The sequence below is a fragment of the Rhinopithecus roxellana genome, chromosome 1, assembly GCF_007565055.1.
Source record: "Rhinopithecus roxellana isolate Shanxi Qingling chromosome 1, ASM756505v1, whole genome shotgun sequence".
NCBI classification, from domain to species: domain Eukaryota; kingdom Metazoa; phylum Chordata; class Mammalia; order Primates; family Cercopithecidae; genus Rhinopithecus; species Rhinopithecus roxellana.
This window is the reverse complement of record NC_044549.1, coordinates 29,531,171-29,544,201: the sequence shown is the minus strand read 5'-3', so window position 1 is coordinate 29,544,201 and position 13,031 is coordinate 29,531,171. Positions and strand designations below refer to the sequence as shown.

The 13,031-nt window shown below is 43.2% G+C and overlaps 1 protein-coding gene across 1 annotated transcript in view; it reads right to left on the bottom strand.

Annotated features, from left to right (window-relative positions):
• Positions 1 to 8,387: 8,387 nt before the first annotated feature.
• Positions 8,388 to 13,031, bottom strand: part of LOC104680582 (T-cell receptor-associated transmembrane adapter 1) — a 33,437-nt gene continuing 28,793 nt past the window's right edge. Inside the window, exon 6 of the mRNA XM_010386600.2 lies at positions 8,388 to 10,026. Within this exon, the coding sequence (XP_010384902.1) occupies positions 9,769 to 10,026 (258 nt within the window). The 3' untranslated portion in view covers positions 8,388 to 9,768. The remainder of the gene's footprint in view (positions 10,027 to 13,031) is intronic.

Sequence of the window (13,031 nt, the reverse complement as noted above, 5' to 3'; positions counted from 1 at the left end):
TTCAGCCATCTTTTATAGTCAGACACAAACAAGTTACAGCAAGTTACAGAGTCACTGGGAATTTTTACAGTTGTAGGTTTACAATTGGCTGACATTTAAAGTTAAACATTAGTCAGTTGTTCATTGGTTCCCGCCCTTTGACCAAACCACAAATGGCCGCTTGCCCTGCTAGGGACTTTCCAGATAACCTTGTTGTTTTAGCATTAAGGGGAGTTTCCTGACTTTTCTGACCTCTGATATTCAGTATTTTTCCACTCCTCATTCCCCCCTCTCTCTAGTATCTTGAGAGCCAATCTTGGGTCTTATATGTCTGACTCGGAAGTCTCGGTGAGTACAGGTTGGTACTGGGCTCTCAGGACCATAAGCTGGACAGTGTTGAGTCTTTCTTTTACAAAGTTTGTTAATCTGTTTATTATACATGGTCCTATAGTGAGTAAGAGAAGTATACTTATGAATGGTCCTATGAGGGGCACTAGAAGGGAGTACATGGAGGAATTCCACCAGCTCTTGGCAGCAGAGGTGAATTGTTGTTTCTGCAATTCTAGGCTGAGTTTACGTAGTTGTTGAACTCGCGTTTCTACGAGTCCAGATTCATTTATGTAGAAACAACAATCTTCTCTGAGGAAAAGACAGGTCCCTCCTTTTTCGGCCGTTAACAGGTCTAGTGCACGGCGGTTTTGTAAAGTAACTTGGGCAAGGGAAGTCAATTGTCTCTGTAATGAGGCAAGGGACTCGGCGGAAGCTTCCATAGCTATGGAGTATTGATGAGAGAGTTTTGCAGTGCTGATAAGGGAGTGACCTAAAGCTCCCCCGGCTAGTCCTGCAGCAACTAAGGACGTGGTGAGTGAGACTCCGGCTACTAGGGGGAGGAATATAGCTCGTTTTGGTCTAGGGAAAGGGGCGGAGTCCCACCTGGAAAATTCTGCAGGGGTGCGCAAGGTTAGTTGGGGGACTAGCGTGACAGGGAGACACAGTAGGGTTATAGTGGCCTGAGTGGAAAGGTTCTTGTATAGGGTCCCATTGCACCAGAATAAAGAACCGGGAGGGGCAAAGAGGGTTGAGTTGGGAGTGGAAGTTGTATTACAGAGGGTAGTGCCGGCATTTGAATGACAAAAGGAAACTTGTGTCTGTCCAGGGTTTAGGAACAAGGGGATGTCAGGGATCGGGGGTGGTATGTGGCTATTGTTAGAGTTTAGGCTGAGAGAAGCGTTAGACGGGCCTGGAAGTGGAACTGCGGTTAACGGCGGTCGCCCTAGAGCCGCGCAGAAGAAGCATGCAGAGAGATTGCCTAGGCCAGTGGCGTTTGCGATTTCTAACCCTTCTCTTAATAGGGATAACCAGGAAAAGGGGTGGGTAGGAGTTAAAGTTGAAAGCTGGACATTTAATTCCCTTTCCTGGTTCTGTATAGCCGCGTGTAGGGTGGTCTGGATCTGAACAAGGGAACGCCAGAGAAAGAGACGGCTACTAGGCCAGGTAGTTCCTGAAGTCAAGTACATAGCCCCTTTTTGCTGGGAAGTCCAGCGGGAGTCCCAGGGGTCCCAGATAACCCAGGTGTAGCCTGATGTGGTTTTAAAGAAATTGTGTGACTACCACGTTTGACTGGATAGGGACTCAGAAGTTTTTAAGATTTTAATGGTGTGGATTTTGCAGGACCTATATGGACAGCCGACACTTTGTTCTACCCATGAGTTATTACAATAAGGGAGTGTTTGGTCAAAGAGGAAACAAATTGCGGGTGCTGCTTTTCCTGGCTTGTGTTTAAAATCAGTGAAATTTAGGTGGATGGGAGTGTTACAACCCCCAGGGGGACAGTCAGCAGTGCCTAATACATAGCCCTTTTGTTCTGTCTGAGCATAATTGGTCCAGTTCTCAGTCAGGAAGAAACGCCAAGCGAAAGGGGATGTTGCCGGGTTCGCCTGGGTCTCCCCACAAGGGATTCATAAGAGTAGAAGAGTTATAAAGGAGGTAGGTGTCATAGTTACAGTTTAGGTTGCTGACGGCATAGAACAAGTTTTAGAGGATTTTCTTTGGTCCGGTCAACTGTCCAGGTTGCTGCCTCTCCCATCGAGGATGTAACAAGGTCCGAGAGCGGGCCTATAGGCTTGGCGTGGGTGTGATGAATCCAGGCGGCAATGCCTTCCACTTTGAGGGCCATAGGCGTGGTCAGGATCACCTGGAATGGTCCTTTCCACCGGGGTTCTAGGGTTTCTTGTCGGTGGCGCTTGACGAGGACCCAGTCTCCCGGTTTGTATTGATGTGGAATGGGTGGAGGCCCAGCTTCATATAGTTCTTTTAGTTTGGGCCAGACTTCCTCATGAACTCTCTGTAGGGCTTGTAAGGAGAACAAAAGTTCAAGACCATTATCTGTGTCAGCTTTGAGGAGATTGTCTTTAAGGTTAGGGAGGATAGGGGGTGGTTTGCCATACATTATTTCATAAGGGGTAAGTCCTAGTTTATAAGGAGAGTTACGTGCCTGGAACAGAGTGTAGGGGAGGAGGACTACCCAGTTAGCACCAGTCTCCATGGTCAATTTAGTTAGGGTCTCTTTTAATGTTCTATTTATTCTTTCTACCTGACCTGAGCTTTGGGGTCGGTAAGCACAATGTAGTTTTCAATTAGCCCCAAGGATGGAAGCCAGTCCCTGACTTACCTTTGCGGTGAAGGCCGGCCCATTATCCGACCCTATCATGACTGGAAATCTGTACCTGGGCAGGATTTCTTCTAGGATCTTTTTGGCCACAATCTGTGCAGTTTCTTTTTTTGTCAGAAAAGCTTCTGCCCATCCTGAGAATGTATCTATAAAACTAGTAAATATTTGTATCCATATTTTCCTGGCTTTATTTCAGTAAAATCAATTTCCCAATATATACCAGGTCTATCTCCCCTGTGTCTTTTCCCCGTGGTCTGGGTCCTGTGACTGGCGTTATTGAGTTGACATACTACACAGTTTTTAACCATGGCATCTACTTTTTTAGGGGTGTTTTTAATTTTTAGTCCAGCATGTTGAATCAAATCTAACATCCGCCGCGGGCCCAGATGAGTGCTTCGGTGGATTTGTGCTATTACTCACTGCCCCAACCTGTCTGGGAGAATGGTATTGTTGTTAGAATCTTTCCACCACTGATTACTGACCTGTGTTCCAGGGAGTTTACTTATCCACTGGAGGTCTTCTTCTGAGTATTCTGGGTGAAAGGGCAATTCTCTGGGCCCGGGATCAGGCAGCTGGAGGGCCAGCAGCTGAGGAGTGGTTTTAGCCACGTCTTTTGCAGTCTGGTCAGCCAGGTTGTTTCCTCGAGTGACTGGGTTAGTGGCTTTTTGATGTCCTGGACAGTGGACGATAGCCAGCTTTTTGGGTTCCCAAAGGGCAGCCAGAAGATTTAAGATTTCTTCTTTATTTTTAATGTCTTTTCCTTCAGCTGTGAGAAGCCCCCTCTCTTTGTATATAGCCCCATGTATGTGGGCAGTGGCAAATGCATACCGGCTGTCAGTATATACTGTCAGTTTACGGTCTTTGCCTAGTTTCAGGGCTTGTGCCAAGGCTATTAACTCAGCCTTTTGAGCCGATGTTCCTGGAGGTAAAGGCTCAGCCCAAACTATCTCAGTCTCTGAGGTTACTGCTGCCCCCGCATACCTCTGTCCTTGGTGAACGAAGCTGCTTCCATCAGTGAACCAGGTGAGATCTGCATCTGGCAGCGGTCGGTCCTGGAGGTCTTCTCTGACTCCATGTACCTGGGCTAGTATTTCAGCACAGTTGTGGAGCGGCTTACTTAAGTCTGGGTCTGGCAGCAATGATGCTGGGTTTAGGGTTGTTGGGGGCTTAAATGTTATTCTGAGGGGGTTTAGTAACAGCCCTTGATAATGGATAAGCTGAGCATTGCTGAGCCATCGGTCAGGGGGTTGTCGGAGGATGCCTTCGACAGCATGAGGGGTGGTGACTTGTAATTCTTGGCCCATGGCCAGTTTGTTAGCATCTTTGACCATCAGGGCCGTTGCAACAATCATCCGGAGGCAAGGAGGCCATCCTGCAGCTACCGGGTCCAGTCTCTTTGAGAGGTATGCAACCGGTCTGCGCCAGGGACCTAAATTTTGAGTTAATACTGCTTTCGCTATGCCCCGGCTTTCGTCCACGTATAAGTGGAAAGGCTTAGAGACATCCGGAAGACCCAGCGCGGGGGCCGAGAGCAGAGCAGTTTTGATTTGCTGGAAAGCTTGCTCAGCCTCTTCAGTCCAATTGAAGGGCTGCTGCTCTTTGGTAGCCTGATAGAGGGGTTTTGCCAGTTCAGTGAAGCCAGGTATCCAGAGTCTGCAGAACCCTGCAGATCCCAGGAACTCTCTTATCTGTTGTGTTGACTGTGGTCTGGGGATCTGTAGGACAGTTTCTTTTCGAGCATTTGTTAGCCAGCGCTGTCCCCCTCTAAGTAGATACCCCAAGTAGGTTACCTCTGGCCTGCAGATCTGGGCCTTTTTAGCTGAGGCTCGATAACCCAGGTTTCCCAAGGTTTTCAGGAGGTCTTTGGTTCCTTGGATGCAGGCCTCTCGGGACGTTGCCGCTATTAAGAGATCATCAACATACCGCAAGAGAGTTATACTGGGGTGTTGGCGTCGGTACTCACCCAAGTCTTCGTGGAGGGCTTCATCAAACAGAATTGGGGAGTTTTTGAATCCTTGTGGCAGTCTGGTCCACGTCAGTTGGCCACTTATGCCTCTCTCAGAGTCTGTCCACTCAAAGGCAAAAATTTCCTGGCTTTTAGGGGCTAAAGGCAGGCTAAAAAAAGCATCTTTTAGGTCTAGAACAGTATACCATTGATTTTCAGGACTCAAGGTACTCAGGAGGGTGTATGGATTTGGCACCGTCGGCTGTATGTCCATTACCCTTTTATTGACTTCTCTTAAGTCTTGTACCGGCCTATATTCTTTACTGTTGGGTTTTTGTATTGGTAGCAGCGGAATGTTCCATGGTGAGTGGCAGGGGCGTAGGACTCCATGATCTAGGAGTCGGCAGATGTGTGGTATAATTCCCTCTTTGGCTTCCAGGGCCATTGGGTATTGGTGCACGCAAACAGGGTCCATCCCAGGCTTAAGCTCAACAAAAAAAATGGTGGGACGGTGCTTTGCTAGCCCTAGCCCTCCTGTTTCTGCCCAAGCCTCCGGGAAGTTCTGGAGCCAGGAGTCTATAATTTGGTTAGGAGGCGTTAACTCCTGGTGAAGCCGGTACTCATCCTCTAGAGTTACGGTAAGAACAGATAGTGGCCTGTTTTGGGAGTCAGTCACTTTGGGCCCTTCTGGTTGAAAATGGATTTGTGCCCCCATTTTTGTCAACAGATCTCTCCCCAACAGGGGACAAGGGCTGTCAGGGATGACCAGGAAGCTATGGGACACTTTCCCGGTTCCCAAGTTTACTGCTCTCTGGGTTGTCCATGGATATTTCTTGGTTCCTGTGGCCCCTTGAACCCAGGAGGAGTTGGAAGATAACTTTCCATAGGGCTTGACTAAGACCGAATGTTGTTCCCCAGTATCGACCAGGAACTGGACCGGGGACCCCTCCACTTGTAAAGTTACCCTAGGTTCAGGGAGGGGATCCGAACCCCATCTCCCCTAGTCTGTATCTTTGGTAACTAGTATCGGCATAGATTTGGGCTGCCATTGTCCTTGGCCTGGCTGGCGCTGTTTCTTTTTGGGGCAGTCTTTCATCCAGTGACCAATTTCTTTACAGTATGCACATTGGTCTTTACTCAGATTGCGCCTAGGGGCACGCGTGGATTGGGTGCTTCCTGGCGGTGGTTGCTCTTTTTGAACGACCGCCGCCAGGACTTTGGTCATTTTCTCAGTGGCCCTAATTTGTCTTTCCTCTGGAGCATCTCTGTTGTTGTAAACTCTCTGTGCTATGCGAAGGAGGTCCTGGACCTGTTTTCCCTCCAAATCTTCTAATTTTTGTAGCTTTTTAAAATATCTGGGGCCGCCTGGTTGACAAAGGACATAATGACTGCTGCCTGATTTTCAGGTGCCTCTGGATCTATAGGTGTATACTGTGTAAAGGCTTCCATTAGTCTTTCTAGATAAACAGCGGGGCTTTCTGTTTTTCCCTGTAAAACAGAATATACCTTAGCCAAATTAGTGGGCTTGCGAGCTGCAGCCCGGAGACCCGCCATTAGAGTCTGGCGATAAACGAGTAGCTTTCCCCTACCTTCTGCTGTGTTGTAGTCCCACGTTGGCCTGGTCAAGGGAAATGCTGCATTAATGAGGTCGGGGTTTGCAGTCGGTTGACCGTCATCTCCAGGAACCAACTTTCTAGCCTCTACCTGGATTCTCTCCCGTTCCTCCGTTGTGAACAGAATGCGGAGGAGCTGTTGGCAGTCATCCCAGGTGGGCTGATGAGTGAACATGACACTATCTAGAAGGGCTGTTAGGTCCTTGGGGTTATCAGAGAACCGGGCATTCTGAGTCTTCCAGTTGTACAAGTCACTGGTAGAGAATGGCCAGTACTGGAGTCTAGGGTCACCTGTGTCATCGGGGGGTCCTATTTCCCTTAAGGGGAGCGCTACAGTGGAATCGGGAACTCGCGGAGTTGCCTCACGCTGGACACGCCCGCGCGTTCGCCCTGCCGGCCCTCCCGAGCCATGTTCACTTTCAGTTTCTCCTGGCGCTGCAGCCGCTTCTCGGCCCTCATGGCTTCCTGGGAGTGCGGCCAGTTGGGCTTGGGCATGGGGTCTGGGAGGGGGAGGATAAGGTGGGGGTTCCAAGGATGTGAGGTCCTGGCTGTCAGGCAACACAGGGGGCAGGGGGGCAGTTGGAGTTTTTGGTCTTTTGGTGATCCCAGTTGGTTGCGCGACTAGGGTTTTACAGGGTTCAGAGGTCAGCAGAAAGGGAGCTAGCCACGGGGGTGGATTTTCCACCAGATCTTGCCAGACTAAAATGTAGGGGATCTGATCTGGGTGTCCCGAACGACCTGGCAGGAAAACCCTTGATTTTACCTGGAGGATAATGGGGAGGCAAAAAGTTCCCTCGGCTGGCCAGCCTACGCCGAAGGTGGGCCACTCAGAGCGGCAGAGGGTTATTAATTTTCCCTTTTTAAGTTCTATACTGAGATTATGTCCCCTTGCTCTCACATCTTTAAAATTATTGACAAGGAGAGAAAGTGGTGTGGTCTGGGAGTTGCCCATTCCGAGGAAGTCCTGTTGATAGAAGATGGGTGGTAAGGGATATTAGTGCCTGGTACAGGACTGGCTCCGAAGCTCCTGTAAATCAAGGTAAATTAGTAAGGGGCGAGCAGCAGATAACTTCCAACAGCCAAGATATATTGATTGCTAGCACGTCTCGGGCTTAGGACCCGACCAGAAGCAGATGGGCCACAGAATACAGAGCCCCAGATGAGTACCGGAGGACGTCTCCCACCGGCCTCCACTGACTGTCCTATAGCGCGTCTGCCAGGACTAGATCAGTCTCATATACAGACCCCGTGGGATTATTCAGAGGCAGACAGACAACATATAAACAGAGCTGGCTTACTCACTTTTGCGATGACCCGTTGGCCTGGGGTCTGGTGGGCTTAGGGGCAATCCCGGACGAGCCCCCAAGATGTAATGCCCAGACCCGCAATGACCCAAAAGCAACCACCAGAGTCCAGAGACAAAGCTAAGCAGCAGGGATCGCTTTATTTCGAGTTCGAACTCGGTTCCCTCCAGCTAGGTATCCGATCCTAGGGAGAGACCCCGAGCTTGGTGTTCAGCCGTCTTTTATAGTCAGACACAAACAAGTTACAGCAAGTTACAGAGTCACTGGGAATTTTTACAGTTGTAGGTTTACAATTGGCTGACATTTAAAGTTAAACATTAGTCAGTTGTTCATTGGTTCCCGCCCTTTGACCAAACCACAAACGGCCGCTTGCCCTGCTAGGGACTTTCCAGATAACCTTGTTGTTTTAGCATTAAGGGGAGTTTCCTGACTTTCCTGACCTCTGATATTCAGTATTTTTCCACTCCTCAATGTAACTGAAAACAAACTACCAAGTTTGTTTTCAGTTACATAGCTCAAAAACATTTATAAGAATGCAAAAATATGCATCACCAAATAAAGGAAAACGTACAGTATTTTCTGTCCAATCAAAAATCATCAGGCATTTAAAGAGGCAGAAAAATGTAACCCACAATGAGAAACATAAATCACTTGAAACTCACTCAGAATGACAGAAAATAAAATTAGCAGATTTTAAAAAGCATTAAAACAGTTGTTACAGCTGTATCCATAGGTTGAAGATGTTAGATGAGAGACTAAGTATGTTAGACAGAGACATGAAAGATAGGGGACAAAAGATCTAAACTAATTTTATAGAAATAAAAACTAAGTTATCTGAGATTTAAAAGTCCTGTCTAGGATTATGACAGATTAGATCATTTAGAAGAAAAGATTCATAAACTTGAAGATGTAGCAAGAAAAACTACCCAAAATGAAATACAAAAAAGAATGAAATAAAATAGATAAGTAAAATGTGGGACCATTTGCAAATAATTGAAAAACTTGAAAATGAGGAGGGTCACAGAAAAAAAAAATATTGGTCATTTCCCCCCCAAATTTGATGAAATCTATAAATACATATATCTAAGAAGCTCAACAAATTCCAAACACAAGACACTTGAAAAATAACCATACCTTGGCACATAATAATCAAATTAGAACCAGTAATAAGGAAAATCTTAACAACCAGAAAAATAACGTATATCATATGTAAGGACAGAGACAAGTATTATAGTAGATGTTTCATCAGAAACAAAGTGAAAAGACAGTGAAGCAGTATTTTTTAATTACTGAAAGAAACATTGTCATCTCAACCTTGCTTTTAAAAAAGTCATTAAAATTATTTAAATAAACTCTGATTTGGTTATCGGTAGGGTGCTAAGCAGACATTAAAATTATGATATATAAGTGTATTTATATATAGTTAAACACAACAGTGAAAATAAATCCACAATATATTGTTGAGTGAAAAGAAAGTTTAATGTGTACAAAAGAAACCACATTTTTGGTTAAAACAAAAAGAAAAACACCTGATATACATACATAAGCATGCCCAGAAAAATATTTAGAAGGGTATATAGAAAGTTTCTCCAAGTGATTATCTCTGGCTAGTAGAATTTCTAAACTCTTTTTTGATATTTGTTTGTTGTTGTAAGGAGCAGGCATTAATTTGACAATTTTCGAAACGGTAAAGCTATCTTTGGGAAAAATACTTTGTAAGAAAATTGTATTACTTTTCTTAGTAATGCATTTTAATGTTTCCTATACCTTTCAATTAGAAATTTATTTCAATTATGGCCAATTTCTCACCAATTGCCCATTGGTGAGAAAGGAGAATTAAAAACAAAACTCATGGGCTTTTATTTTTCTTCTAACTTGTTCCAGAATACATTCATGTTTAAATTTTTTAAAAATTTCCCTAAGTATTAGATATTATGAATTTGTAATTTTGTTATCAGGCTCAATTTTCAAGTTGGATTTTATTAAGTTTTAGTACATGTGCTGCCGAAGTGGGCACATTAATTTTTTACATTTTAGTAGTAAAGCATTTTTTAAGTTATTTGAAATACTGATTTTCGCAGCATTACATTTGGCATGCATAAGTGTAAGCTCTGAAAAAGAGGTAAGCCACCATCTCACCAACAAATGATCAGGTCATCACCCTGCCGCCAAGTCCTTCTGTGTCCTCTGAGGATCTTGTTTTCTTAGCAACCATCTTCAATAGGAGCCAAATCATTGAGCTAGCTCATGGCCCAGCTAGTTTATAGGTTCTCTCTTAGCACGGATCAATCCAAACAGTCTGATGGGATCATCGTGAATGTTTTCCTCTACTGCCTGACTTTCTGGGGAGAAACTGTCTACTAAGGTGGTCTTAGAAACGCTGGCATCTATTGCATGTAGTTGCTCATGTCCATCCTTGTCTGAGAAATGAGAATTCTGTTTCCTGGGCTTTCTGCGCTTCCCCTTAATGCTGTGATCGAGTGAGGCGTAGCACATCTGTGTTTCATTGGTTGCCTAAAAGAAAGGGATGTTAATTTTTCATTGTTAGCCTGTTCTTTAGCTTGACTTCTGGAAATTTCTATGGTGAATGAAAACCAAGTAACTTGTTTTCTAGGCCTCACCTACCTTGTTTTGCCAAATTTATCAGTACAAAAAACAAAAACAAAAACAAAAACAAATAAAAAAGAAAACTATAGTCAGTCAACATATTGAGTTGAAAAAGTGCTTAGATGAAACTTTTTCCTAGATTTTTATTTCTTTCTTATACTCTAACTGTACATGAACATTTTAGGTTGATTCTTACCTGCCTCTACCTCCACTTCCACCTAAGGTAGTTCTGGCTCTGTGTTGCTCTTACCAAGTAACAATAGTCCAGTTTATTAAAGTAGGAATACGCATGATAGGAAGGAGTTTACCAAATCACAAGGTCTACTTTACATGTACCTAACAATTGGTCATTTAATGGTACATAAAAGTCCCCAATTTTTCTACATTTTTAAGATTCAGAAGTATAAAGATAACAATATTCACTTACATGATGGATATCTGGCAAATAACTAAATTTCTTATCTTTCCCTATTATTTTCTTATCTGGCTTCCCCAGCTCCCATTTGAACTCATTTGGGTTGGTCTTGGAGATATCCATTCACATCCAAGAGGGCCCAATGGGCTTCTCTGGACTAGACCTGGGTGAATACTAAAGAAAGACAGGAAACTAGGCTATCTAGGGGAAGCAACATGCTAAAGGCAAGACCTTGAATTTGGCATTGGAAAGACTACAACTGAATCCCAGCTCTGCCATACACTGATCATGGGATCTTGGTCAGGTTTTAAAAACTATTCTGAGCCTCAATTTTCTTGCCTAGAAAATGCAAATCATCATAGTGTGGTTATGGTTAGTACATAGAGATAATGTATATGGAAGCTATAACTACTGTCCAAAAGTAAGGTAGCATTGTAATTATGAAAACTTGTAGACTAAAACTTTAAGACAGCCATTGAACAAAACACAGATTTATGTATTAAGCATTAGTCTTTAAGACTAGGCCAAAATTGTATTGATTTGCAGGGATAGAGTGAAGAAATAACATTTGGATTAACAACATTTCTATTGCATAAGTAAATATCTCCCCATTGGCACTTGTTTTCATGCTAAGAGTGAAACGTTTTATATTCTTTGCCAGATAGAAAAAATGGTACTATTTATACCCCCTGCTCTGTGTGTGTGTGTGTGTGTGTGTGTGTGTGTGTGTGTGCATGTTTTTTGAGATGGAGTTTCGCTCGTGTTGCCCAGGCTGGAGTATAGTGGCTCACTGCAACTTTTGCCTCCCAGGTTCAAGCAATTCTCCTGCCTCAGCCTCCCGAGTAGCTGGGATTACAGGCACTGACCACCACACCCGGCTAATTTTTGTATTTTTAGTAGAGACGGAATTTCGCCATGTTGGTCAGGCTGGTCTCGAACGCTTGACCTCAGGTGATCTGCCCGCCTCGGCCTCCTAAAGTGCTGGGATTACAGGCGTGAGTCACCGCGCCGGGCCGTGTGATTTTTTTTTTTTTTTTTTTTTGTCGTAAATTGTCTAGCTTTTTATTCTTAAAATCCTCATTTCTGGAAAAATTGTAATAGCTGGCTAACTGGATCCATGCTCTATTTTCTTCCCACTGCCATATACTGTCGTCAAGTTATTTCTAATTTAATCTCAACCTGTTTTCTTTATTTATAAGTGAAAGTATTCCAAATAATGCATGTGTGGTCAACACTTGGTCAACTTTATCAAGAGCGACAGAGTTAAAGAATGTGAGTCCTAAGAAAGGAAAACAAATTGTATGTTTAATAGTCACTGGAGACTTCCACATTGCAATGTTAGCTAAGTGCATGGGTGGAAAACACATAGCCAGGGTAAATGAATGTGTATCTATCGAAAGAAATCAAAACAATAGAGGAAGAAGCTAAGAATCAGTTTAAAAATTAGAAGGAAAAACAGTTCAAGTAAGGTTTGTTTTTTTTTTAATATTGGAGGGATTTTCACATATTGGTAGGCAAACAGTAATGATTCATTTAAAAAATGGAAACTGGAGAAAAATTAAATAATTGAAAGTACAAGATCCTGAAATAATTAGGAGAAAGGGTCAAGATCATGAATAAGAGCATTGGCTTTGGAAAGGAGAGAGGATGCCTCTGGAGGAGGAAAAGAATGATCAGAGATTTGGACATGAAGAGAAGAGGAGCAAGCTCACACTTGTGTTTTTCAAATGCTTTAGGATTTGGGAACTCTTGTGAACTAACTTTATTACTAGGCTTTCTGATTAACTCTTCCTAGTTAATAGAAGACTGAGATACTAAAATTACAATTTCTGAACTGTACACATCATTTTCAAAGACCAAGGAGCCTATTTACATTTTTTTCCAACGAAGAAACACTTTGTCTATCAAACTTTATGCATAATATCCTAGATTTTGACCAAAGTAACAAAGTAAGTATTATAGTAGCAAACTGGGTAGTGTTTTTTTATGATAATAATCACTGTAGTGAAATGAAATTGAGCAAATACAAAGAGATTACCTCTAATTTGTGAAACTAAATTTATGAGAATAGTATAATAGAAAAGAGTAATTTTCTTGGAAATACCTTTAAATACATAATTTATAAAAGATCAGCCTTTAAAGACATTTTAAGGCTTTGTATAATTTTCACTTGAGTGAAAGCCAGATGCAGCTCAAATAAAGCTACCCTGTACAATTCACGTGTATTAAATAGTAACTTCTATTCAGAATTCTCAGTATTTTGTAACTAAAGTGCTGTGAATCTCTACACTTCAGATAATATAGTGTATTTTAACCTTATTTGAGAAGTTTTCTTTTTATTTTCATGGATTTAGCAAATCATATTATATCATGCAGGTTTTCCATATGTTTATCTAAACTATATTTTATAATTAACTAAACATTAGATGACAGATTTGGTGACTATATTTTTCCCAAACCCTACTACATCTTGGTTTCTTAGTTAAAAAATATTTGG